The following is a 27,830-nucleotide window of genomic DNA, read 5'->3' as shown; positions in this document are numbered from 1 at the left end:
GTCCGCTTAACATGATAACATTAAGGTACGTTGTACACTCTGTGCTGGTGACAAAGTGCTGTCTAGCTAGACATCCCAAGTCTCCCGAAGTTCTGGGAGTCTCCTGATAGCGGCTTCCTGACGCCTGCAAATTAGATAAAATCTCCCGGAATCTAGAACGAACAAGAGTCGCCAAGCCAGACCGGGGAATCTGTGTGCATCCGAGGTTTAGCTGCATTACCCACGGAGAGAGAGAGGGGTGGTGCGTGTGTGCCTAAAGCGCAACCAAGACAGAGAGCACCCTGGCCTGTTTTGCTAAATCAACCAATCAATTTTCAGTGTAGGTGGGCTTTTATCTTTCTCCCGAACTAAATTAATCAGTTCAGTGTATCTAGGAACAGCAGCGTCATGGCAGAGTCAGTGGCCCCCAAAAAGGAACATTTGAGACCCATTTCACATCAGACTACACAAAAGTGTACCCTTGTCTCATAAGAGTAAAACATAATGATAGTCTTGCACACTGTACTGTTTGTAGCATTGCCCATGGCTGCAAAAGACTTGTTGAGGTGAGTTTAACAAGTGTCATTTAATTTGCTATTATTCAGGCCTATACTAGATGGCTAGTTGCCAAGGCTACATGAAAAGCCTTTTCTTTGCAAACACCACGCTCTCAGTATTGGCCATGTCCTTACTGTTTTCTCGGTTTTTGCTGCTTTTTCGCTGGCTCTGTCATGATGAATGTCTGAGAAACTCCATCGCTACCTTTTTCTAGCTGGTGCCTGGCGTGTATGTGTATTTGAATGCAGTAAAGCAATTTGTTACACTCGTTATACTTCCTGACACTGAGACCGTCGGCCCGCCGGCCCACACTTGCAAATGTGTTTTTTCCGCTCACAGACGCTAGGGGGAAGCGAGACGGCCACCATTCAACCCGAAAAAAGTCATATAACCATTCCAATGACTCTGAAGCTGTTAAATTAAGGTAAATTAAGCTAAAAAATTTGCATATTAAGCTAAAAAACCTGCATAGTGTGCCTTTAAAAGTAACTAAGTTACTTTATAAAGGAGTAATCAGATTACTTTTTCAAGGTAACTGTGGCAACACTGGCTAGATCACAGCGATGTCTGCTGTTGGTTACAAAGTGGTACCCAGCCCGGCACGCGAGGCCTCGCTGCAAACTTTGCAAAAAAAATATTCAATTAGGGACTCTGGGTGTGGCGCTTGGGGTCACAAGCCAGAGCATGCAGAGAAACATAAGCTAGCCGCAAAATGCAAACTGTTTATCAGCACTATAGCCGCTAAGATCATTCAAAGTCCATTTTAAGCTTTTTCAAGTGGCGATCTGTGCGACTTGTGAGATAAGTACTCTGTGAGTATTTCAACAGAGAATAATGGAAGTGAATTTGGACACATATTAATATTATATATTTTTAGGAGGGCTTTTGATCATCTTTGGGTGGTTTCAGCTCCCCCAAAGTACTGTAAGCCTAACGACGTCCTTGACAAGGCTCATACACATACCCCACCTACACACATTCTCATGCAAACACACACACACGCACACAAGTGCAGAGTGTCCACCCAAAACACACTTTCACACCCAGTTTTAACTCCAGTCTCATTTTTGACTTCCTTGATGAAATCTATTCTATTTGAGGGCTAGTTTGTTTTAGATTATTTTCATTTTGGGCTTAAGGTTTAGGGCATTTGGTACGTGACACGGATATTTTTCCTTGAGTATACTACAAGTGAGCAATGTAAAAATCAGTTAGGTTGTAGACGTTGGGTGTGGAAGGTTACTAGTTTGATTGCTTTATCTGTAAATTAAATGAATGCTTTTTCAACGACTTTTCAATGATTTTTTCAGAATTTCTTTGATTTGAAGATTTTTCGGTAATGCGTCGTGTAGGTCTTACATTTCAATCTTTATGGTCTTAAAATGTCTTAAAAAGGTATTAAATTTGACTTACTGAAACCTGCAAGAACCCTGATTTTAGAATTAATAATTAACACAACAAATAACACTTTTTATACTAGCTACTAAATATAACGACTCATTTACTGTTCAATTCCTGCAGCAGTGCTTTCACTTCAAAGCATGTGTCATTTATGGTAATCAAATTGTCTTGCTCATGTAGTGTATAATATATGGTACAAATGAAAGCTGGTGCCTCAGCCTCAATTAGTGTGCACACGGCCCTGGAGTATCATGCCCTTTTATGGTGATTGACAGGGCGTTTACCTATGCTAATTAAGAACAATTGGCACGCCCTGTCAACTTAAGAAGAAATGGGATTCAGCATGAAAAGAACAAAACTACGAATGATTCTGAGGTTTAAAAACACCTTCGTGAATCTGCCTAAGAGGTTTCATAGGACCTTCTTAAGAACAGAGTTAAGAAAATTCTTAGGAAGATATTGGTGAATGAGGACCAATGAGCAGGCTTACTTGAATGAAGTAGACAGACTTTCAAACTGGAGCCAAAACAACAACCTACTCCTAAATGTTACCAAGACTAAGGAGATGTTTATAGATTTCAGGCGTGATTAGCAAAAAGGTTTTCCAACCTCTCCAGATCAGTGACTCTCAGGTGGAAAGGGTAGAGAGTTTTAAATATCTCGATGTTCATATTTTCTGAAGATCGGACCAGAAAGGCACGCCAGCGTCTTTCTCACCTCAGACGCCTGAAGTACTTTAGGCTACCTCAGCAATTACTTAAGAACGTTACAGAGCCACCATTGAAAGTATTATTACTGGGAATATAACAGCTTGGTATGGAAACAGCACTCAGCAAGACTGTAAAGCCCTAAAGAGAGTAGTGCAACCTAGAGGACATCTACATCAGGAGAGTAAAGCACACTACCCAACCTAGAGGAAACATACATCAGTAAAGTCCAGAGTAAAGCACACTACCCAACCTAGAGGAAATGTACATCAGGAGAGTAAAGCACACTACCCAACCTAGAGGAAACATACATCAGTAGAGTAAAGCACACTACCCAACCTAGAGGAAATCTACATCAGGAGAGTAAAGTCGAGAGTAAAGCACACTACCCAACCTAGAGGAAATCTACATCAGGACAGTAAAGCACACTACCCAACCTAGAGGAAACATACATCAGTAAAGTCCAGAGTAAAGCACACTACCCAACCTAGAGGAAATCTACATCAGGAGAGTAAAGTCGAGAGTAAAGCACACTACCCAACCTAGAGGAAATCTACATCAGGAGAGTAAAGCACACTACCCAACCTAGAGGAAACATACATCAGTAAAGTCCAGAGTAAAGCACACTACCCAACCTAGAGGAAATCTACATCAGGAGAGTAAAGCACACTACCCAACCTAGAGGAAACATACATCAGTAGAGTAAAGTCCAGAGTAAAGCACACTACCCAACCTAGAGGAAATCTACATCAGTAGAGTAAAGTCCAGAGTAAAGGAAATCGCCAGAGATCCCAGTCGCCCCCAACAGTAGCCTCTTCTCTGCCGTACAAAACAAACTTACTTACAGGTTATGCTAACAGCTTTTAAACGAAATTGTTAAATAAAAATAACTGACATCAAAAGCAAAGTTTACATTACGATACACTAGCCCCCGCTATGCCATAATGTTGACACTGATGAGAAAGCATATTACTATTCAAATAACGTGATTTTAGGACTACAAATTAGGATAAACCATAACTAGGACCGATGTAAAAACATATATTACCTCAGTTTATCCAGCTGTGTGGTTTAGGTAGGCTATGAAAATGTCACAACTCTCCATTTTGTAAAACCATTGGTTGTTGATCATTACAATAAATATACCCAATAGCGGTACTGCTTTCTGTTCCAGCACTCCAACATTAAAGGGTACTTGCTGTTAATAGGCCTGAGTTTAAAAGTATGTTCCCTCTAACACACACTAACGGCTGCCAGACCTGCCGCTTTAGCACATTTGCGCTGGAGGATTTAATGTTAGTTTTGTTTCCAACCCGTGTTGTTCATCGTGCAAGCAAGAAGTAACATCTCACTCTTTATTTACATAAGTTGTAACACCTCACTTATTATTTACATAAGCAAGAAGTAGTAAGTAAGTAGTAAGTAATATACTCTTTTGATCCCGTGAGGGAAATTTGGTCTCTGCATTTATCCCAATCCGTGAATTAGTGAAACACACTCAGCACACAGTGAGGTGAAGCACACACTAATCCCGGCGCAGTGAGCTGTCTGCAACAACAGCGGCGCTCGGGGAGCAGTGAGGGGTTAGGTAGATATATAGATAGATACTTTATTAATCCCCAGGGGAAATTCAAGGTCTCAGCAGCATACAGACAACACAAACACATTCTTTAACAGCAGAAAGAGTAATTAAAGTATATTATATAAAAACACAACTAAGCAATAAGGACAGTAGAAGATAAAGAATATGCTAAATATACTAAAATACAAATGATACTAACTAACACTTAATCTAAATCAATTTTAAAAACAGTATCCACATAGTGGTGATTAATCAATCAGAGGCGCGCTTGCTATGACTGAGGCAGGGACTGAGCCTGTGATTCTCTGTGCATAGTAAGGTATGGTAAGGTGCTCTAAGGTGCTCTGTGTGAATGAGTGTCATGGTGGTAGTGCAATGGTGATAGTGGTCATGGTGATAGTGCAAATGAGTAAGTCCAACAGTGCAACAATGCAGAAATAAAGTAAAGTAAAGTCTATATATCTATATATTTAACTATTTAAAGAAAATGTATAAGTGTGGCCACAGTTCGGCTGTGGCATGGAGGGGGGTTATGCATATGTGCTAATGTGCTAATATAGCACGCAAACAGTGAGGCATAAAGACAGTGGTAAAAGTGGCTAGTGGACAGACAGTATCCAAACATGGAGGGGGTGAAGAGGCAGACAGACTATGCAGAGAAGTCTATCTCTCCTCTTCCCTTAAGTGAGGCATTGAACAGTTCAATGGCCCTGGGGACAAATGACCTTCTCAGTCTGTCAGTTGTGCAAGGCAGTGAGCGAAATCTCCAGCTGATCAGGCTCTTCTGCTTTACAATAGTGCTGTGGAGTGGGTGACACTCATTGTCCAAGATGTTGATCAGTTTGTTCAGGGTCCTTTTGTCAGATAGTGAAGTGATGCACTCCAGTTCAGCTCCCACTACAGAGCCAGCTTTCCTTACCAGCCTGTCAATTCGCCCAGCATCCTTCTTCTTTGTGCTTCCTCCCCAGCATACCACAGCATAGAAGAGGACGCTGGCAACAACAGACTGGTAGAACATCCTGAGGAGCTTGCTGCACACATTGAAGGACCGCAGCCTCCTCAGGAAGTACAGCCTGCTCTGCCCTTTCTTGTAGAGTGCATCAGTGTTGGCTGACCAGTCCAGTTTATTGTCCAGGTGGAGACCCAGATACTTGTAGGTGCTAACCACCTCCACATTGACCCCATCAATGTGGACTGGTAGCAGAGTGGGCTTAGACCTGCGGAAATCCACCACCATCTCCTCGGTCTTTGAAGTGTTGAGTTGAAGATGATTGAGTTTGCACCATTGCACAAAGTCCTCCACCAGGCTCCTGTACTCCTCCTCCTGCCCGTTCCTGATACACCCCACAATTGCAGTATCATCAGAAAACTTCTGCATGTGGCATGACTCGGTGTTTTAGCAGAAGTCAGATGTGTACAGGGTGAACAGGACTGGAGAGAGCACAGTTCCCTGTGGCGCTCCGGTGCTGCAGATCACAGTGTCAGAGAGACAGTTCTTCAGTCTGACGAACTGTGGTCGCTCGGTCAGGTAATCTGTAATCCAGGTTACCAGGTGAGTGTCCACACCCATCTGCAAGAGCTTCTGAGGGTCTGGATAGGTGTTAAAAGCACTTGAGAAATCAAAGAACATGATTCTCACAGCACTTTTCCCCTTGTCTAGGTGGGAATGTGTCCTGTGTAGAAGATAAGTGATGGCTTCGTCCATGCCCACTTTCTCCTGGTATGCAAACTGTAACGGGTCTAGTGCATGGCGTACCTGGGGTCTGAGCATACCTAAGACCAATCGCTCCATCACATGTGATGTAAGAGCGACAGGTCTGTAGTCATTAAGCTCACTAGGGTGTGGCTTCTTAGGGACAGGGGTGAGACATGATGTCTTCCACAGTGTTGGAACTTGTCCAAGGCGTAGGCTCCAGTTAAAGATGTGCTTTAGTGGCTCCCCCAGTTCAGCAGCACAGGCCTTGAGTAGCCTTGGACACAGTCTGTCAGGCCCCGCTGCTTTATTGCTGTGCCATCTCTTGAGCAAGGTGCCTTGCTCAAGGGCACTTCAGCCGTGCCTACTGGTCGGGGATCGAACCGGCAACCCTCTGGTTACAAGTCCGAAGCGCTAACCAGTAGGCCACGGCTCACTCATTATTTACAGTTATGAATTGAAAAAGTACATTTTTTCAATAATATGCAACTTTTTGCTCACACACTCATACACACACACTCATACACACACACACACACATTCTCGGTGTGTGCATCACACACACACATACATACAAACACACACACAAACACACTCATACAAACACACACACACAAACACACTGTATAAATACACTAGAGCCCAACCGATCTATCGGCGGGCCGATATTATCGGCCGATATTCGGCATTTTCCAAACTATCGATATCGGCATTTATAATGGCCGATAAATGAATATTTTAAAAATAAAATAAAAACGGCCGAAACACCCTTCAACCATGTCATGAGTGTTGGCGTTGTATAGTTTGTCCACCAGAGGGCACTCTACACCGTCCCCTGCTGGCAACACTTTCGTATATAGCGCCACACATCCTGCAACCTGCTGATCCAGCCAGAGTCGGGCAGAGAGAACCAGTTATCCTTGGTGTGAGATCATCAGTCAAGTGTGTTCATGGTGATTTGGTCACGAGACATACATTGCTTGAAATAACAATTAAAAGAACATCCCCATCAGTTCTCTTAACTCAAATAAGCATGACAAAATTTGTGAAAACAATGTCCAGTTTTGCTGCTGTTAAATAAGCCGAGAGTGAAGCGGAATTAGCTAGTAATTACGTTACGTTGTTACAGTGTAGTTGACTGTCTGTACTTTTATCTTTTGACAATGTGACTGAAGATGTATTTCTTTAATAAGCGTGACAGTTATAGCAGTGAGGCGTTATCATCTCTCCCGGCCTGTTATTTTGAAAGCGTATGTTTTACAATTTGCAGTATGACGTTATCCATTGCTAAATTAGGGCTCATCGTAGACTAGCGAACCACAAAGCTAGCTAATGCCATGAATATCAGTGGAAGACCACTAACGTTAACATTAATGAGCTTGGAAACCACAACGAACTTATTCTGCCTAAATAAAGTAATTATTTATTACTATTATATCTGTAGTTACAGTCCCTGCATTGTAAAATGTAGATTAGACGTGAGAGGAGTGAACATTTAGACATAGAGAAAAAGTATCAAACGTAGCTTGTGCAAAACGTAGCTTGTGCATAAAAGTTAGCTTTTCTTTTACACATGTGTGAAATCCAATGACGCCAAGTGTGCGCTTCAGACTGTCGTTCAGCCGCAGCAGAGTTACATAATGGATTTAGATCACTAAATAGTAGTAGTAGGTTTTAGAAGGCAGGCAGCAACTGATAATTGAAAATGGTTTGATGTAGCTTGATGGAAATAATTTTAAAAGTGCTGGTAAAGGGATAAGCAAGCTGACATTGTAATTATAAGGTAGCTTATAAGGCAATAGGGACTAATTATTACACACGCACACTCAAACATTTAAGAGTGACCTTTATCTTGTTTAATGATAATACAAATGATGATGATAGTAATAATGTCATCATTATTTTTTGTAATTGTTAAGTCTTAGTTCAAAGTTATATTTATGAAACTTGTTATTGTGTTTTTGTTCAAAAAACTAAGTTTCATATCTTAATTTTCTATTTTTATACATTTTATTTATCAGAACTTTAATATATTTCGATGTTCCTCTGTTCCACTGTGACAATATTATTTAAAAATAAACAAGTTTGTTTTTGCAAATGCATTATCATATTATTTTAGTCAATACTCATAAATAACTACAAATAACTAATGTTAGGGAAATCTGTTAATGTTTTGTTGCGCGTTTCTGAAAAAAATATATATATCGGCCGATATATCGGAATATCGGATTTTTAAATCAACAAATATTTGTATCGGTATCGGCCTTCAAAATCCTTTATCGGTCGGGCTCTAAAATACACTCACGCAGATCTCATCTGTCCTGTGACATTCTGGTTCCAGCATCACAGAAACAGCAGTGGAGTCGCAAGGACAAGAGAGAGGTGGTGTCAACAGGTAACACACACACACACACACACACACACACACACACACACACACACACACACACACACACACACACACACAGACACACACACACACACAGACACACACACACACACACACACACACACACACACACACACACACAAACACACACACACACACACGTGCACACACACTCACACACACACTCACACACACACAGAAACAGCAGTGGAGTCGCAAGGACAAGAGAGAGGTGCTGATGTCAACAGGTAACACACACAAACACACACACACACTCACACACACACTCACACACACGTGCACACACTCACACACACACAAACACACTGCTATACGACCTCCACACAAACATGCATACATACACACACACACACAGACACACACACACACAGACACACACTCACACACATGCTGGATATATACAGTACACCCATCTCTGGTGTGTGTAAGTGGTGCTTGCATGTGTGTTTGTACTGTATAGTTTGAAGTGGGCTCTCTGCATGCGTGTGTGTGTGTATGTGTTTGTGTGTGTGTGCACGTGTACATGTTTGTTTTGATAATTTTTCTCATCTATAGAAATTCCTGCTGAGTATATTGACCCCGCATCCATTGATCTCACTCCCCTGGTGAACACTCTCATCAACACAACAAACACAGGTAACACACACAAACAAACACAGGTAACATACATACACTTGCACACACACACAAACACAGGTAACACATACACATGCACACACACACACACACAAACAAACACAGGTAACACACACACGCATGCACACACCGAGAGACACACACGCACACAGACACACACACATACACACTCACATACAGACACACACACACACACATACACACGCACACAGACACACAGAGACACACACACACTGTTGGAGCCATTTATGCTATTTTATGTATTTCATATGTTGTTAGTATAATTAATTATGGTTTATTATGATATTGCCTGGTTCTGTCTGTCACAGGTGATTTGTGATTAGGGCACGAATATGGTGTCTCAGCTCCGCCTACTTTGGCTGATCACCTGTACAGGTGGTAGAGTGGAGGTGATCACTTGTACAGGTGTTAGGGTGGAGGTGATCACTTGTACAGGTGGTGGAGGTGATCACTTGTACAGGTGTTAGGGTGGAGGTATTCACTTGTACAGGTGTTAGGGTGGAGCTGATCTCTTATACAGGTGGTGGAGGTGATCACTTATACAGGTGGTGGAGGTGATCACTTATAAAGGTGTTGGGGTGGAGCTGATCACTTGTACTGGTGTTAGGGTGGAGGTGATCACCTGTACAGGTGGAGGTAGGGTGGAGGTGGTCACTTGTACAGGTGGGAGGGTGGAGGTGATCACCTGTACAGGTGGAGGTAGGGTGGAGGTGGTCACTTGTGCAGGTGGAGGTAGGGTGGAGGTGGTCACTTGTACAGGTGGGAGGGTGGAGGTGATCACCTGTACAGGTGGAGGTAGGGTGGAGGTGATCACTTGTACAGGTGGGAGGGTGGAGGTGGTCACTTGTACAGGTGGGAGGGTGGAGGTGATCACCTGTACAGGTGGAGGTAGGGTGGAGGTGGTCACTTGTACAGGTGGGAGGGTGGAGGTGATCACCTGTACAGGTGGAGGGAGGGTGGAGGTGATCACTTGTACAGGTGGGGGGTGGAGGTGGGAGGGTGGAGGTGGGTGGAGGTGGTCCTGTACAGGTGGGAGGGTGGAGGTGATCACCTGTACAGGTGGAGGTAGGGTGGAGGTGGTCACTTGTACAGGTGGAGGTAGGGTGGAGGTGATCACCTGTACAGGTGGGAGGGTGGAGGTGGTCACCTGTACAGGTGGAGGTAGGGTGGAGGTGATCACCTGTACAGGTGGGAGGGTGGAGGTGATCACTTGTACAGGTGGTGGAGGTGATCACTTGTACAGGTGTTAGGGTGGAGGTATTCACTTGTACAGGTGTTAGGGTGGAGCTGATCACCTGTACAGGTGGGAGGGTGGAGGTGGTCACTTGTACAGGTGGGAGGATGGAGGTGGTCACTTGTACAGGTGGGAGGGTGGAGGTGATCACCTGTACAGGTGGAGGTAGGGTGGAGGTGGTCACTTGTACAGGTGGGAGGGTGGAGGTGATCACCTGTACAGGTGGAGGTGGTCACTTGTACAGGTGGAGGTAGGGTGGAGGTGGTCACTTGTACAGGTGGGAGGGTGGAGGTGATCACCTGTACAGGTGGAGGTAGGGTGGAGGTGGTCACTTGTACAGGTGGAGGTAGGGTGGAGGTGATCACCTGTACAGGTGGGAGGGTGGAGGTGGTCACCTGTACAGGTGGAGGTAGGGTGGAGGTGATCACCTGTACAGGTGGGAGGGTGGAGGTGATCACTTGTACAGGTGGTGGAGGTGATCACTTGTACAGGTGTTAGGGTGGAGGTATTCACTTGTACAGGTGTTAGGGTGGAGCTGATCACCTGTACAGGTGGGAGGGTGGAGGTGGTCACTTGTACAGGTGGGAGGATGGAGGTGGTCACTTGTACAGGTGTTAGGGTGGAGGTGATCACCTGTACAGGTGGAGGTAGGGTGGAGGTGATCACTTGTACAGGTGGGAGGGTGGAGGTGGTCACTTGTACAGGTGGGAGGGTGGAGGTGATCACCTGTACAGGTGGAGGTAGGGTGGAGGTGGTCACTTGTACAGGTGGGAGGGTGGAGGTGATCACCTGTACAGGTGGAGGTAGGGTGGAGGTGGTCACTTGTGCAGGTGGAGGTAGGGTGGAGGTGGTCACTTGTACAGGTGGGAGGGTGGAGGTGATCACCTGTACAGGTGGAGGTAGGGTGGAGGTGGTCACTTGTACAGGTGGAGGTAGGGTGGAGGTGATCACCTGTACAGGTGGGAGGGTGGAGGTGGTCACCTGTACAGGTGGAGGTAGGGTGGAGGTGATCACCTGTACAGGTGGGAGGGTGGAGGTGGTCACCTGTACAGGTGGAGGTAGGGTGGAGGTGGTCCCTTGTACAGGTGGAGGTAGGGTGGAGGTGGTCACTTGTACAGGTGGAGGTAGGGTGGAGGTGATCACCTGTACAGGTGGGGGGGTGGAGGTGGTCACCTGTACAGGTGGAGGTAGGGTGGAGGTGGTCACCTGCACAGGTGGAGGTGGTCACCTGTACAGGTGGAGGGAGGGTGGAGGTGATCACTTGTACAGGTGGGAGGGTGGAGGTGATCACCTGTACAGGTGGAGGGAGGGTGGAGGTGATCACTTGTACAGGTGGGAGGGTGGAGGTGATCACCTGTACAGGTGGAGGGAGGGTGGAGGTGATTAGGAATAAGGTGGTGGGAGTAGAAGGGGCAGGTTTGTGGCCGTGGCCATCTCGGTTGTGACTATAATATGTAACAGAACGAATTTCGAACATAATAAAGATAATAAAGATCATAATAAACAAACATAATAAACAATAATACACATAATAATACACAAACATAATAAACAAAGTTGTTTACAAGTCAGCTACTGCGCGTCCGAGACAATCCCTACTCCTGACATAGTGGCTCTGAGCAAAACTGTGTCGGAGGCTGCAATAAACACACACACACACATCAAAATTGAGATATATCCATAATCAAATTCATATATTTAAACTACAAAACACTATTGTGTGACTTCATATAGCCTGTATTTAAATGTGTTGTGTGTGTGTGTGTGTGTGTGTTGTATCTCTCTCTCTCTGTGTGTGTGTGAGTTAGGATCCCAACATCTCTTCTCGCTGCTGACTGTGACATCTCATAGTTCACTGGCTCTACACAAACTCACACTGCTACTGTACAACAGTAAATATCTTTACACAAACTCACACAGTAAATATCTTTACACAAACTCACACTGCTACTGTACAACAGTAAATATCTTTACACTAACTCACACAGTAAATATCTTTACACAAACTCACACTGCTACTGTACAACAGTAAATATCTTTACACTAACTCACACAGTAAATATCTTTACACAAACTCACACAGTAAATATCTTTACACAAACTCACACTGCTACTGTACAACACTAAATATCTTTATCAAATATCTCTCTACCACTCTCTCTCTCCATCACTTCATCTTTATCACTCTCTCTCTCTCCATCACTTCATCTCTCTAACACTCTCTCTCTTCATCATTTCATCTCTATACTCCACCTCTCTATCCCTCCATCCCTCTCTCTATCACTCCATTAATCTCTCTATTGCTCCATCTATCTCTCCCCCTCTCTTCTCTCCCTCCATCCCTCTCTCTATCCCTCCATTAATCTCTCTATTGCTCCATCTATCTCTCCCCCTCTCTCTATCCCTCCATTAATCTCTCTATTGCTCCATCTATCTCTCCCCCTCTCTTCTCTCCCTCCATCCCTCTCTCTATCCCTCCATTAATCTCTCTATTGCTCCATCTATCTCTCCCCCTCTCTTCTCTCCCTCCATCCATATTTCCCTTTCTCTTTCATCCCTCTCTCTATCCCGTGTCACTTCCTGTTCCCTGGCTCCCAAACTAAAACCTCTTCTGCTTCATGCACACAGATGGCTGATGGGAATTGATGTGTGAGTCTCTGCATATGTGTGTGTGTGTGAGTCTCTAATTTTAGGGACATTGCAGACCAATTTCCCATGAGGTACTGTTACTGCGTGACCAATCAAACGAATGACCTCACAGGTAGGATGACCTCACAGGTAGGATGAACACCCTCTTCATACACACACCATGTTCAGGCCTGTTTATACACAGTGATATGACACCATGTTCAGGCCTGTTTATACACAGTGATATGACACCATGTTCAGCCCTGTTTATACACAGTGATATGACACCATGTGACAGCCCTGTTTATACACAGCGATATGGCAGCCATGTTCAATTATGAGAGTCTCTGATTTATTGCAGTTGAGTTGGAGAAAGTTTTCTTGCATCCATGATTTTATGTCAGAGAGGCAGGTTGTAAGGGTGGAGTGGGTGGAGGCTGTGATGGTCTTTCAGGGGAGGAGGATGGAATGAGAGAAGGATGGAATATCTGAAGGAGTGAGAGGTGGATGGAATGTCTGAAGGAGTGAGAGGTGGATGGAATGAGAGAAGGATGGAATATCTGAAGGAGTGAGAGGTGGATGGAATGTCTGAAGGAGTGAGAGGTGGATGGAATGTCTGATGGTGTCCAAGGCTGCGCTGAGGATGAGGACTCCGCATCCCTTGGGCAGAAAAACTTGTTATTAGTGCACAGTGGAAAAGCTAGCCTCTGATGATGTGAGGGTGTATTAGTGCACAGTGGAAAAGCTAGCCTCTGATGATGTGGCGGTGCATTTGTGCATAAAAGCTAACTAGCCTCTGATGATGTGGCGGTGCATTTATGCATAAAAGCTAACTAGCCTCTGATGATGTGGCGGTGCATTTGTGCATAAAAGCTAGCCTCTGATGATGTGGGGGTGCATTTGTGCCTATGGCACAGTGTTGAAAATAAAATTTGGAAAATGTGTACAAACATCTACCAGCCACTTTGGCCAAATTCACCAGCCACTCAATATTACATTATTACTTTAACAATAAAATGTCTTTCAACAGTTGCTATATTGTCTTGAACTATTCTCAAATGATAATAGGGTTTACTTAATTCCGCATCTCACAGTGTTCTGTGTTTGTGTGTGTATGTGTGTGTCTGTATGTGTGTGCGTGTGTGTGTGTGTGTGTGTGTGTGTTTATGTGTGTGTGTGTGTGTGTGTGTGTGTGTGTGTGTTAGACTTCACGGCCGTGTTGTTGGATGTGATGGGCAACTCCACCAGCTACCTTCAGGAACTCTTCAAATCCAGCTCCATTCTCTCAGGTAGGCTCACACACACACACGCACGCACGCACGCACACACCCACACACACAGACGTGCACACACACACACGCACGCACACACACACACACACACATATATACACACACACGCACACACACACATATATACAGTATATACAGTACCCTCCAGAATTTTTGGCACCTTTGGGAAAGTTGACTAAAAACAGATATAAAAAATAATCTTTTGATGATTCATTGTACTCTCACAATGAAAACAATGAGGAAAAATCCACCCTTGAAGGGAAGAACATTTTTTCGGAGAAAAAGGAAAATCTCATAAAGAAATAAATATTTTTAACGAAAACACGTTGCTCACAATTATTTCAATTCAATTTAATTTCAATTTATTGTGCTTATGTAGCGCCAAAACATTACACATGTATCATGGCGCTTTACAGAATGTAGGCAATCAGAGAAAAAGAAAAGAGGGAGAAAAGAAAAGGAAGAAAGAAAGAAGGAAGGCCCAGGGGTAACAGGGTAACCGGGGTAACAGGGGCGAGGAAAAACTCCCTAGAATTGGAGATACATATAGCATAGTGCTGTCATGGACTTCTCATGGGGTAACAGGGGGGAAAAACTCCCTAGAATTGGAAATACAAATAGGAAGAAACCTCGAGCAGATCCACGACTCAAGGGCCTGACCCATCTGCCCAGGGTCAATACAGGACAGTAAGGTCTGTAAACAATGACAAATGCATATGACAGTCAGGTGTGGAGAATAGGACATGGTGTTTAAAGCACCTGAGGTGAAAGTTACAAGAGGTGGGATGATTACGTATCCGGTATGATAAAGCATAATCATGATTTTGAGAGAGAAAGTGCAATAGTCCGGCGTTGGAATTGTCCAGGAAAGAGAGTTGTCAGGGGGCAAGTGGTGGGTCAGCAGACAGGCCAGGAATCCGGGCAGAGTTGTCATAGGCAGGTGATGGGGCTGTACGGGCCAGGAATCCAGGTAGGGGGGCAGTAATACAGCAGTCAAGGATGGGACTTCAGGTGAGATGGGTAAGAGGAGGGCCAGGCACACGGATGGTTGATGACTGGTGATGGTATACCTCACAAGTGAGGTACAGTAAGGGGGAAGAAAGAGAGATGTAGAATGGGTTAGTATTACTTGAAATCAATGTGGTTAATGTCAAGAAGTGATCAGTAGTGCTGAGAGAAAGAGGGTAGGGGAGAGAGGAGAGGGGAGGGGGTTGTACGGTGTGGCACATGAGAAGTCCATGACAGCACTATGCTATAGCAGCATAACTAAGGCATGGTGAGGGGTAGTCAACACCAGCGCAGGTATGGTCAGTGACCACCATCTCACGCGCGACTGGGGTGCCAGTCACACGAGGACTCAACAGGGTGGTCCATTCCAAAATCCCCGAGATGGGTGAAGTTCCACACCGCACCATACCTAACTATGGGAGGCAGTAAAGAGGTCTAGACTTAAAAATAGGGAGGGTGTCTGCTAATCGAATTGAGGAAGGGAGATTATTCCAGAGGAGGGGTGCGTGATAGCTGAAAGCTCTGCCAACTACTGTCGTTTTTGAGATTCTTGGAATTACAAGAAGGCCAGTATTCTGTGATCGTAATGGTCTGGGCGGGTTATATGAGACTAGGAGATCTTTAATATATTCTGGTGCCTGGCCATTAATGGCTTTGTACGTTAGAATTAATACTTTGAAGTCAATGCGACTTTTAACAGGCAGCCAGTGTAGAGATGCCAGGATAGGGGAAATATGTTCATATTTTTTTAGTTCTAGTGAGTGTGCGAGCAGCATTTTGTATAAGCTGTAAGCTCTTTAGAGCGTTGCAATAATCAATCCTTGAGGTTACAAAAGCATGGATTAATTTTTCAGCGTCTGGTAAGGATAAGGACTTCCTTATCTTTGAAATGTTCCTTAAGTGATAGAATGAAGTTTTGGTAATCTGTTTTATGTGATTACTTAGTGACAGGTCTTGGTCAATTGTAACTCCTAAATTGTTAACACTTGTGGATGAGGATAGTCGAAGATCAGTAAATGTAGCCTGTGATGAGGATAGGATATCCCTTATCTTTTTAGGACCTACAACCATGACTTCTGTTTTATCAGAGTTCAAAAGCAGGAAATTATTTGTCATCCATGTCTTTATATCTCTTATACATGTGTCAAGTTTGGCTAACGGAGTTAATTCATCAGGTTTTACGGAAAGGTATAGTCAGGGTGCGATTTGTGTAAAAACCAGAGGGGGGGATGATTTTGAATAAGTTTGTAACCCCCAAAAAAAAAAAAAATGAACGAACGATTCATAGGCTAGTAATGACATGGCTAATAATACCCTATATTATTTTTGCCACCTTTGTAACATTTTAGTTTTAGTTTACCGTGGTGTATGACTTTAAACAGCGAGTGTGCTTGGTATGATGATCAGCTCCTCTAATGCAGGGTAGGACTACGTTTTGACAAGCATACAAATTCACCTTGTTCTTGCCCCATCTGAAATGACTTCTCTACTTTTGCTGCCTCCATCCTTTCTGTACTTGTTGTGTAAAAAAACGTTGTATATGATGGCACTGAAGTCTTAAGTTAGTGAATTGGCTAACAGTGTTAGTTGATAACCAAATAGCACATTGCGCCACACGCTATGTAGGCTATGTGCATTCTCTCTCCTGCTGATTTTATGCTCAGTAGCCAAGTCGCGCAATATTGCAAAAAAGTTGAAAAATAAATGTGTTTATTGTAGCCTACAGAAAAGAAATAGCCTACTATCATACTGTCAGTTAATTGGCTACAGTGCAGTGAAGAGTTTGGAGAGTAAAGTTATAGGGCAATTTGAAGTTTTATGAAAATAATTTACGAACCAGAACATAAAGACCATGAAGCTTCTATTTCTTGCAGCTGTTAAAACACCCGTTAGATAGTTTAAATACCCACCAACATTCAGTTTTTGCAGTACAGATTATTTCTGAAAAGTTATTTGTCTACTAGGCCTAGCCTACTGGCTGATTTATCAAACGAGTGCTTTCTCGTTCGTCCTTTGCAAACTACAGGTGTTTCGGTAGAGAGCCTTATATTGAAAAAGCACTTTTTGTGACATTCAGCAAATATCTCCTCATTTAATGTAAGTTCCTTCGGACAATAGGCCTACGTTCTACTCTACGTGCAGTTGTCCTCCATCTCAGTTGCATCAGTTTTCTCATTTTGAAGGTTCTAAAATATGACGATATGCTTCACTGAATCCTTCTCGTATTCTTTCATTTGTCCAGCTAACTTTTTCCATTGAAACTAGTCATTTATGATGGATTACACACTCGACATTCTGAAATGTCCTGCACGATCAAGGCCAAATTAAGTTATCACGCAGCCACTGTGTCAGCAGCATCAGTGCTGACGGTGCGTTTCTGATGTCAGATTATTATGTAGGCTAGCCTACTAGACTGTTCCCACGTTGCGCTTTACTTATATGAAGTAGCATTAATCAATATGAAGGGCAGAGGGGGATAAATGTTGTCCCCATCGGGGATAAAAATAATTTAGCAGAGGTAGGGATAGGAAAACCAGAGGGGGGGAAATCCTCACCATCCCCCCTACAAATCGCACCCTGGGTATAGTTGTGTATCGTCTGCATAAGAATGAAATTTAATGCCATGTTTCCTAATTTCAGAGCCTAGGGGAAGCATATAGAGAGAAAATAACAGGCACCCCTTATATACAAAACCTAACAGAAGCATTTTCCTATCTAATTTCAACTTATTTAAGTTAATCAGAGGGTCTGTGAACTTTCAGAAGTAGTTCATGACTTTCTTCTTCACTAAGGTATGAAAATAAAGTGACACAGAGGCTTAATCCTCTAGTCATTTTCAACATCAAAAAAAGACAAGAGATTACACTTAATTTAAATAAAAAGAAAGTGTGTTGACATTTAGAGAATGTCTAAACAAACTAGGTACTTTGTTGAAAATGCCTATATTTACAGTTAAAACAATGATTAAATGGTTCAAATCAACTGGAAATGTGACAAACATGCTTGGACAATGACCCAAGGTTATCTTGCCCCCATGTACAGTATGGAGGATGGTAAGATGGGCAAAACATTCCATAAGAACCACTATTGGAGAGTTACAGACAAAGGTGTCGTCTTGGGGTCACCAAGTCCCCCCAAAAATCTTCAAAAGTGACCTCATTACTAATAGTTTATTTAGAGGGCATGCTAGCCTGTCCAGTCATTTAATTACCAATGTAAATGGCAGGAGTTACTGAATGGTACAGTGACTCTGTCTGGAAGTGTGGTCTATTGTCAGATGAAATGAAAATTAAGTATAAGTATATATACTCTTTTGATCCCGGAGGGAAATTTGGTCTCTGCATTTATCCCAATCCGTGAATTAGTGAAACAGACACAGCACACAGTGTACACACAGTGAGGTGAAACACACACTAATCCCGGCGCAGTGAGCTGCCTGCAACAACAGCGGCGCTCGGGGAGCAGTGAGGGGTTAGGTGCCTTGCTCAAGGGCACTTCAGCCGCGCCTCCTGGTCGGGGTTTGAACCGGCAACCCTCCGGTTACAAGTCCGAAGTGCTAACCAGTAGGCCAAGGCTGCTCCCATTGCGGTCTTTGGCTAGAAACACTTTAGGTGTGTTTGGCATACATAGAAGAATGGCTATACTGAAAAGAACCCCATGCCTAATGAGAATTATGGTGGAGGGGCTTTGCTATTGTGGGGCTGTTTTTATTCCCAAAGGCCTTGGGAATCTAATTAAGGTGCATGGTATCATGAACCACAAGAAAAAACTGAACATTTTTCAAAGGAAATCTGTCAGTCTCTGACAAGACACTAAAAGTTGGTCATGATTGGATCATTCATCAGGTCAATGAACCAAAACAATCGTCCAGATCGAAACAAATATGGTTTACTGAACACAAAATCAAGCTTTGGTCATTGTCATCTCAGTCCCCTGATCTAAACTCCATAGAACAATAGTGGGGTGAGTCAAAGAGGAGAATGCACAAGTGTGGACCTAGGAATCTGGACAATCTGGGGAGATTTTGTAAATAGGAACGGTCTTAAATCTCTTGCTATGTATTCTCCAACTTAATGGGGTGTCATAGGTAAATATTACAAGCTGTTTTATTGGCAAAGGAAGGCTTAAGAAGGTATTTGTTAAAAATATTTTTTTAATAAATACATTTTCATAAGAAATATTTATTTCTTTATGAGATTTTCCTTTTTCTCAAAATAAATTTGCTTCACTTCAAGGTTGGATTTTTCCTATTTTGTTCATTGTGAGATTACAATAAATCACCAACAGATTATTTTTTATACCCGTTTTTAAATCAACTTTAGCAGAGGTGCCAATAATTCTGGAGGCTACTGTATATATATATATATGTATATGTTCTGAGTTTGTGTTCTGAGTTCTGTCTTGTTCATGTCTGAGTTCTGTTCTGAGTTTTGTATTGATATATACATATGTGTGTGTGTGTGTATTTGATATATATGTGTGTATTTGATATGTGTGTGTGTGTGTGTGTCTGTGTGTGTGTCGCAGTGAACCAAAAGAACAGCTCTGACTGCATCTATATCTGTGTGATGGCGGGAAAATCAGGTAAGATTTGTGAGGTGTGTGTGTGATTTTAACGATCCTATGAGGTGTGTCTCTGTGTGTGTGATGGCAGAGTTAGTCAAGTGCAACAGTGTGTGTTGGACCATTTCAGGCCATCAAGGGCAACAGTGTGTGTGTGTGCATATCTCATATTAAGATAACAAATCAAGTGCAACAGTGTGTGCTAATCTCATATTAAGATAACAAATCTAGTTGCTAAGTTTTAAGTACAAACAGACTTACCTAGCCTTTTCTCATAACATAATTCTGACTTGATTTAACCCTTAGAACCCGACTGACGCAAAGTGCGTCAAAAAAACACACCCTTTCTTCTCTGTTGCATTGCTCTGGAACTCTTTATCGCAGCGAGATGAAACCTTTATTGTGTGACAGACCAGAAGTGAAGCTTCCCAACGAGACTACTCACTTGTCTGTACGATCAAGTACGCAAATTGTAAAAAATCATGAAATTAAATCAAATTGCATCATATACAGTCTATACTTCTCTGCGTTCACCTGCGCACCCATTACTCTCGTTTGAATTACTCGCATAGATATCGCAACCATGTCAGATGAAGGAGGAGGCTCATTATCCTTTAAAAGCTGAGAAAAAGCTCTTTCATGTGATGTGATACCTGTGATGTCTGTATGATGAGTAGGCTACTTCTCGAGTAGTTCAACTGAGAAGAATGGGTGAATTTGGATGCACTTTCTTTCTTGCCGTGCGCTGTCACTTTCTCCACTGCGTAAAAGACTAAATTAATTTGCGCTGTGAATGCTAAGATTATTTTTATAATCTTAGCATTCACAGCATTATAAGGCCATTGGCTAATAAAATACGCTATTAGTCGGACGCAAAACAGAATATTGAAAGAAGGGGGCACCAAGGCCACCGTGGCCTGTAAACTTCTGATTTTCAAAGGGGCATCACGACCAACGCAAGGGGCAACGACACCCCACAATTGCAGTATCATCAGAAAACTTCTGCATGTGGCATGACTCGGTGTTGAAGCAGAAGTCAGATGTGTACAGGGTGAACAGGACTGGAGAGAGCACAGTTCCCTGTGACGCTCCGGTGCTGCAGATCACAGTGTCAGAGAGACAGTTCTTCAGTCTGACGAACTGTGGTCGCTCGGTCAGGTAATCTGTAATCCAGGTTACCCGGTGAGGGTCCACACCCATCTGCAAGAGCTTGTCTCCCAATCTGAGGGGCTGGATGGTGTTAAAAGCACTTGAGAAATCAAAGAACATGATTCTCACAGCACTTTTCCCCTTGTCTAGGTGAGAATGTGTCCTGTGTAGAAGATTGGCATCGTCCACGCCTACTTTCTCCTGGTATGCAAACTGTAACGGGTCTAGTGCATGGCGTACCTGGGGTCTGAGCATACCTAAGACCAATCGCTCCATTGTCTTCATCACATGTGATGTAAGAGCGACAGGTCTGTAGTCATTAAGCTCACTAGGGTGTGGCTTCTTAGGGACAGGGGTAAGACATGATGTCTTCCACAGTGTTGGAACTTGTCCAAGGCGTAGGCTCATTATTGAAGATGTGCTTCAGTGGCTCCCCCAGTTCAGCAGCACAGGCCTTGAGTAGCCTTGGACACAGTCTGTCAGGCCCAGCTGCTTTATTGCTGCGCAATTTCTTTAGTTGGACTGTCACTTGATCTGTTGTAATGGTGAAGGGGTGTAAGGGGGGGGAGGGAGGGGGAGGGGTGCATCTGGGATCTGTGTGTCTGATGGCTGTTGACTGAGGTCGTTGTCACCTCATTGTTCGCGGATCGCCATGTGGGGAGGGGTGCAAAATCCAGTGGTGGTGGGGGTGCAGATAGCCTGTGATGATGGAGGTGAGTGTTGCTGGTATTGAGGGGGGGTGGGGGGATGGATGGTGGACAGACCACCGCCATTGGAGCTGGAGCAGGGCAGTCAAACCTGTTGTAGAAGTGGTTCAACTGGTTCGCCCTGTCTAGGTCCCCCTCCACAGAGCTGCTGCTCTTCTTCAGGCCAGTGATAGCCTTCATGCAGTCCCATGTCTCCTTCAAGTTGTTTTCCTGCAGCTTCTGTTCCACCTTCTTTCTGTAATCCTCCTTAGCTTCTTTCAGCTTGAATTTGAGTTCCCCTTGCCTCAGCTCTGCCATGAACTTTTGGCGTCTTTATGAGCATTTACAATCACTTAGCCGTAGCTGTTTTTTAAAGCTACCATGTACGGTTACGTTTTTATGGCTTATATACCCCAATTGTCAATGGAGAAATTGTATTGGATTTTTACTTATGGAGCGGGCTGTGGGCGTGACTGTCGAGGTCTATTGCTGTTTGAAAATGTGCTTTTCTGTGCTCTCCAGCAGCCTGCACTGAGCTCTCCAGCAGCCTGCACTGCACTGTGCTCTCCAGCAGCCTGCACGTCTCACTCCCTGCGTTCCTTCCGCACAGCCCTGGGCATGACAGCGGTGACCTGACGTGCAGGCTACCGAGCCAGAGCGTTCTATACATTCACCCACACTGCGTGAAGATTTGCATATTTATCGCCCTTAGATTTGCATATTAAGCCCTTTCTCCCTCTTGCGTCAAGTTAGCACACGTTGTATTTATTGTATGTGTATGTGTGTTTGTGTGTGTGTGTGTGTTAGCACACGTTGTATTTATTGTGTTGATAAGAAGATGAAGCAGAACTATCAGGCTGTGTGAGCAGGCTACTTCTGCACAGAACACACACACACACACACACCAAACAGTACAGTCCCAAAGAATAAAGGACTCAGGCCATTGGGTAGATAGGGAGAGTTGTGTGATCTACAGAGGTGTGACACACACACACACACACACACACACAGACACACTCACACACACAGACACGCACACACACACAGAGAGCACACACACATACACACTCACGCACACACACTCACGCACGCACACACACTCACACACACACAGAGCACGCACACACTCACACACACACACAAACACACACACACACACACACACACACACACACACACACACACACACACGCACAGAGAGCACACACACTCACGCACACACACTCACGCACGCACACACACTCACACACACACAGAGCACGCACACACTCACTCACACACACAAACACACACACACACACACACACACACAGACACGCACACACACACAGAGAGCACACACACTCACGCACACACACTCACGCACGCACACACACTCACACACACACAGAGCACGCACACACTCACTCACGCACACACACACACACATACACAAACACACACAGAGCATGCACACACACACACACACACACACTCACGCACCTGTTCTGCAGTGCCCCCCCCCTTCAATGGGAAGAGAGAGAGAATGAATAGGAGAGAGAGAGAGAGAGAGAGAGGGGAGAGAGAGAGGGGGAAGGGGGGAGAGATGAAAGAAAGTCTCTCATTCTTCTGTTTCTCTTCGCTCTTTCGTTCATCCGTGTCTTGTAAAGGAGATTCAATCCTGCAAGAGTGTGTGTGTGTGGGTGAGGGTTTTCAGTGTAGTGTGTGTGTGATAGGGTTTTGGCAGTGTGTGTGTGTATGTGTGTGTGTGTGTGAGGGCTTTCAGTGTAGTGTGTGTGTGTGTGTCAGTTTGAAAATGGGATCCAGATCAAAACTAAGATTGGATTACGTGACCTAATCTGATTTCAGAATCCATTTTCAAAATATAGATCCAATCCTTTACCTGAAATCCGATCAGATCTCTTTTGAACTACTAGCCACATAATGCCCCTATTGTAATCTTGGGTTTGAATTGTTTTATTGTGCTGTTTTCTGTTTTATTGAATTATTTAATTGTCTTTACTTTGATATAAATTGTGATATATAATCCTAGTTAAAGGCACTGGTAATCCAGAGTACATAATCCTGAATATCTGTACCTGGTTCATGATGATCAACTCCAAATGCAGAAAAGATGCTAAAACGGCTGGATTGTGACGTCGCTACACTTCACGTATAATGACACACACACACACACACATATCCCTGTAGATCACACACACGCACGTCCCTACAGTTCACAGTGTTTCCCACAGAATTGAATTCAATTTGTGGCGGTAGCTGACTTGGACAACGGGGGTGGGGGGGGGGGGTTTGTGTTCGTGATTAACGTTAAAAAAATGCTGATGTGTAAATGCAATTCATAACGTTTTCTACAGAGTTAAAATAAAGGTTCCTACTACTTCTTGGGACAAGCACTTTTGAATTTTGGAAAACCCTTTTCCATTTACATCGGGATTTTGCAAACATTCAGTGTTAGAGTCAATAAAATGAGCCCTTCAACGAAATTGACAAGCAGCTGTAAGTAGGCTAAGCATGCTAAATTCGACATCCAAACAGTATTCTAACGTTAGCTTTGAGATACTGCTTGATTGCATAACTTCACTTAGTTTAGTCTCTTCAATGTAGCCTACTATGTTGTGATAAGACCTTAGCAGAGTAACTTCAATGCAGCAGTTTTGAACAAATTTGCGCAGCATGGTCCCGCGATGCTAAAGGATTTAATAGCAATTTAGCCAGACGCCTTCTATGCAATGCTTCTATGTGGTAACAACAATCCTTCAACAATCGTGAATATTTTGTTAAATGCACATGCAGAGGAGTGGCAGCGGGCTACGAGAGAGAGAGCGGGGCGGAGCAAGGAAAGGCTGCGTGCGTAAAAAGCACAGCCGCAGCTCAATGGCAATGCAATGATTTGATCTTATATTTAATTTAAATTAAATTAAACATAGACTATTCATCTGTGGCGGCCGATTTTGATTTTGTGGCGCCCCGCCACAGATTAGTCAATGTGGGAAACACTGAGTTCACGCATAACACTGAGTTCACGCATAATAAACACTGAGTTCACGCATTATACTGAGTTCACGCATAACACTGAGTTCACGCATAATACTGAGTTCACGCATAACACTGAGTTCACGCATAATACTGAGTTCACGACTGAGTTCACGCATAATACTGAGTTCACGCATAATAAACACTGAGTTCACGCATAATAAACACTAAGTTCACGCATAACACTGAGTTCACGCATAACACTGAGGGCCAGATGTACGTACATTTGCGAACGTAGCGCTATCAGCGCCATGGACACACCGCAGATTGCGAGCGCTGTCAGACCCAAGTTTCCGTCGTATTTATCAATCGTTCAATCCTTAGTGTAAACTGCGCCTTTCTCTGCCTTTCTCCGCCCATAAACGCAATTCTGAGCGTCCACAACTGAATGGCAGCCTACAAAGCGCAGTTGAATGAATGAACTGATGACAACATTAAAAAAAGAATCAAACGTTTAGCGATCATGAAATAATACCATACATGATAAGATGTCAACAAGCAGGGGAGATAATGAAGATCAGTAGTTCTACTCAAACTACTTGTGCACGAGGGCTATGGAAGATTGGTCAAATCTAGCAAGTAGGAAAGTTTAAGTGAATGGCGTGAAAGTGAAAGTAAGACATCACATCTCGAAGGCCAACGAAAGTTAAGGTTGCTTTTGGTAGTACAAATACTTTCACCACAAAAAACTGGTGCTCTAAATAGCGATTCTGTTGTCTTTGAAAGGTTCTCTTATTGGCGCATTGAACTGCAATGTGGATTAACACCTGCTTTTACAAGGCGGAAGTATTTAGGAGCAGAATAGACATGCCATTTCAGGAGCTGTCTTTGTACATACCGCGGAATACATAACTAGGAGCTCTTTACTCTTCCCCTCCCATCTTTTTTGCTTTAAACTCCCACTTTCCCTGGATCCTCCCATGAATGCATATGCATGACATGACAAACGCAATCTGCCACTTTCAGCTCCGTGACAGGCAGTTTGGCGGCTTTATCATTGCGGCCTGTTTGTACATACCTCGCAATGATTTTACACGCACATTGCGAAACAAATACGCCTGAAATGGGCGCAAAAGCGTTAGTACATCTGGCCCTGAGTTCACGCATAACACTGAGTTCACGCATAATACTGAGGTCACGCATAATACTGAGTTCACGCATAATACTGAGGTCACGCATAACACTGAGTTCACGCATAATACTGAGGTTATTCACGCATAATACTGAGTTCACGCATAATACTGAGTTCACGCATAACACTGAGTTTATTGAGACTATTTTATATATTATTTATATTTATTATCTACTATTTTATATATTATTTATATTTATTATTACTATTTTATATCAGGTGGCTCCTATGTGGGCCTAGAACATTCAGCCATTTGGAACAGAGGGACACACACACACATGCACACACACACACACACACACACACACATGTGCACACCAGAATAGGCCTTTTTAGTAAGCAGGACACACCAGAATAGGCCTTTTTAGTAAGCAGAACACACCAGAATGTGGATTTAATGGCCACATTCCCACACTTATAAAATGCAATTCAATGTGGAAGTATTCAGAATACGTTACTCCGACTGAATATATTACGGAATATGTTACAAATTTATTTTAAATACATTTTTGTGTGTGTGTGCATGTGTGTGTGTGTGCATATGTGTGTGTGTGTTTGTGTGTGTGTGCGTGTGTGTGTGTGTGTGCAGAGAAGGATCTCAATGAGCTGTGGAACCTGGACTTGATTACTCCCCTGTTCAACCAAACCATCACTGAGGACACTCACAGAGGTAGATATTTACACACACACACACACACACGCACACACACACAAAGGTAGATATTTACACACACACACACACACACACACACACACACAAAGGGAGACATTTACACACACACACATACTCACAAAGGTAGACATTTATACACACACACACATACTCACAAAGGTAGATATTTACACACACATGTCTTTAGACCTACCTACTTCACACATATTACAAGGCCCTGCTGAAAAAAACAGCCTGACCAGCAAAAGGTGGTTTGCTGGTTGACCAGCTTGTTGACCAGCTTGTTTGACCACCCTATGATGGTTGACCAGTTAGACCAGCAAATCTCTTGCGAAAACATACCTTCAGCTGGTTTACCCACCTAACTGGTTTTAGCTGGTCTTTGCTGGTTTTCTTCCAGCTCTTGCTGGTGTAGCTGGTTAGGCCACCAGCTGGATATGCTGGCGTGACCATCTGAGGAAGCTGGTCATGCTGGTTTGACCAGCCTGTCATGTGGGATACAGCTGGTGCAAGATGGTTATGCTGGTGACCACCCTGTCAAGCTTGACATTGTTGGTGTAAGATGGTCATGCTGGTTTGACCAACATAAGCTGGCACAGCCAGTTAAACCAGCAGTGTAGACCAGCAACACCAGCTAAAATTACCAGCTTGAGGTGGTACGACAAGCAAAACCAGCTGAATTACCATCGTTAGGTGGGTACCAGCTTAAGGTATGTTTTCGCAAGAGATTTCCTGGTCTAGCTGGTCAACCATCATAGGGTGGTCAAACAAGCTGGTCAACCAGCAAACCACCTTTAGCTGGTCAGGCTGTTTTTTTTCAGCAGGGGTATCTCTGTCTCTCTCTCACACGCACACACACACACATGCAGGTATGTACTGTATCTCTCTCTCACACACACACACACCTGATGATTTCTATAATTACAGAGGCAACATTGGCTTCTCTTCACATCAGGACGACGACTGCAACTACCACTACCACCAAGTCCTCACACATTGAGAAACCAGGTAGAACACACACACACACACACACACACACACACACACTACACTCACACACACAGACACACTCACACACACACAGACACACACACAGACACACACTCACACACACACTCAGTTTTGAGCCCCACAATAATCCCTCATCCCCCACATTATTCCTTCCTAGAATTAGCGGTAACGCTTTAGAATTAGAAACACAATTCTCAAGGAATTACCAGTGCATGAAAATGCAAAAAATATTATGTAAAATATCATACAGAGTAAAAAAACAAATAATCCAAATATAGTTACAATAGTGTTGCTAGGGTAAATATGTTGGTTGTTATGCCAAATTAAGTGGTTGCTATGCTGGTTGCTTGGGTAATCCTGTTGGTTGCTATGGTGGTTGCTAGGTTGACATTATGGTAGTTGCTAGGCTGTTGCTAGGGTATTTGACCTGG

At 43.7% G+C, this 27,830-nt stretch overlaps 1 protein-coding gene across 2 annotated transcripts in view; it reads left to right on the top strand.

The window, feature by feature from the left end:
• Window positions 1–27,830, top strand: part of LOC125284270 (HERV-H LTR-associating protein 1) — a 69,030-nt gene that overhangs the window by 23,725 nt on the left and 17,475 nt on the right. Inside the window, exons 2-9 of one of the 2 annotated variants that reach the window (XM_048228153.1) lie at window positions 8,262–8,315; window positions 8,886–8,966; window positions 12,030–12,113; window positions 12,902–12,982; window positions 14,055–14,138; window positions 19,677–19,733; window positions 26,305–26,385; window positions 27,316–27,396. In XM_048228153.1, the coding sequence (XP_048084110.1) occupies window positions 8,262–8,315; window positions 8,886–8,966; window positions 12,030–12,113; window positions 12,902–12,982; window positions 14,055–14,138; window positions 19,677–19,733; window positions 26,305–26,385; window positions 27,316–27,396 (603 nt within the window). The remainder of the gene's footprint in view (window positions 1–8,261; window positions 8,316–8,885; window positions 8,967–12,029; window positions 12,114–12,901; window positions 12,983–14,054; window positions 14,139–19,676; window positions 19,734–26,304; window positions 26,386–27,315; window positions 27,397–27,830) is intronic. The other variant, XM_048228154.1, reaches the window with a different exon arrangement.

Source organism: Alosa alosa, chromosome 19 (genome assembly GCF_017589495.1).
Source record: "Alosa alosa isolate M-15738 ecotype Scorff River chromosome 19, AALO_Geno_1.1, whole genome shotgun sequence".
NCBI classification, from domain to species: Eukaryota; Metazoa; Chordata; class Actinopteri; order Clupeiformes; family Clupeidae; genus Alosa; species Alosa alosa.
Note: the sequence above shows the minus strand (reverse complement) of the source record. Positions and strands in the feature narration are given on the sequence as shown.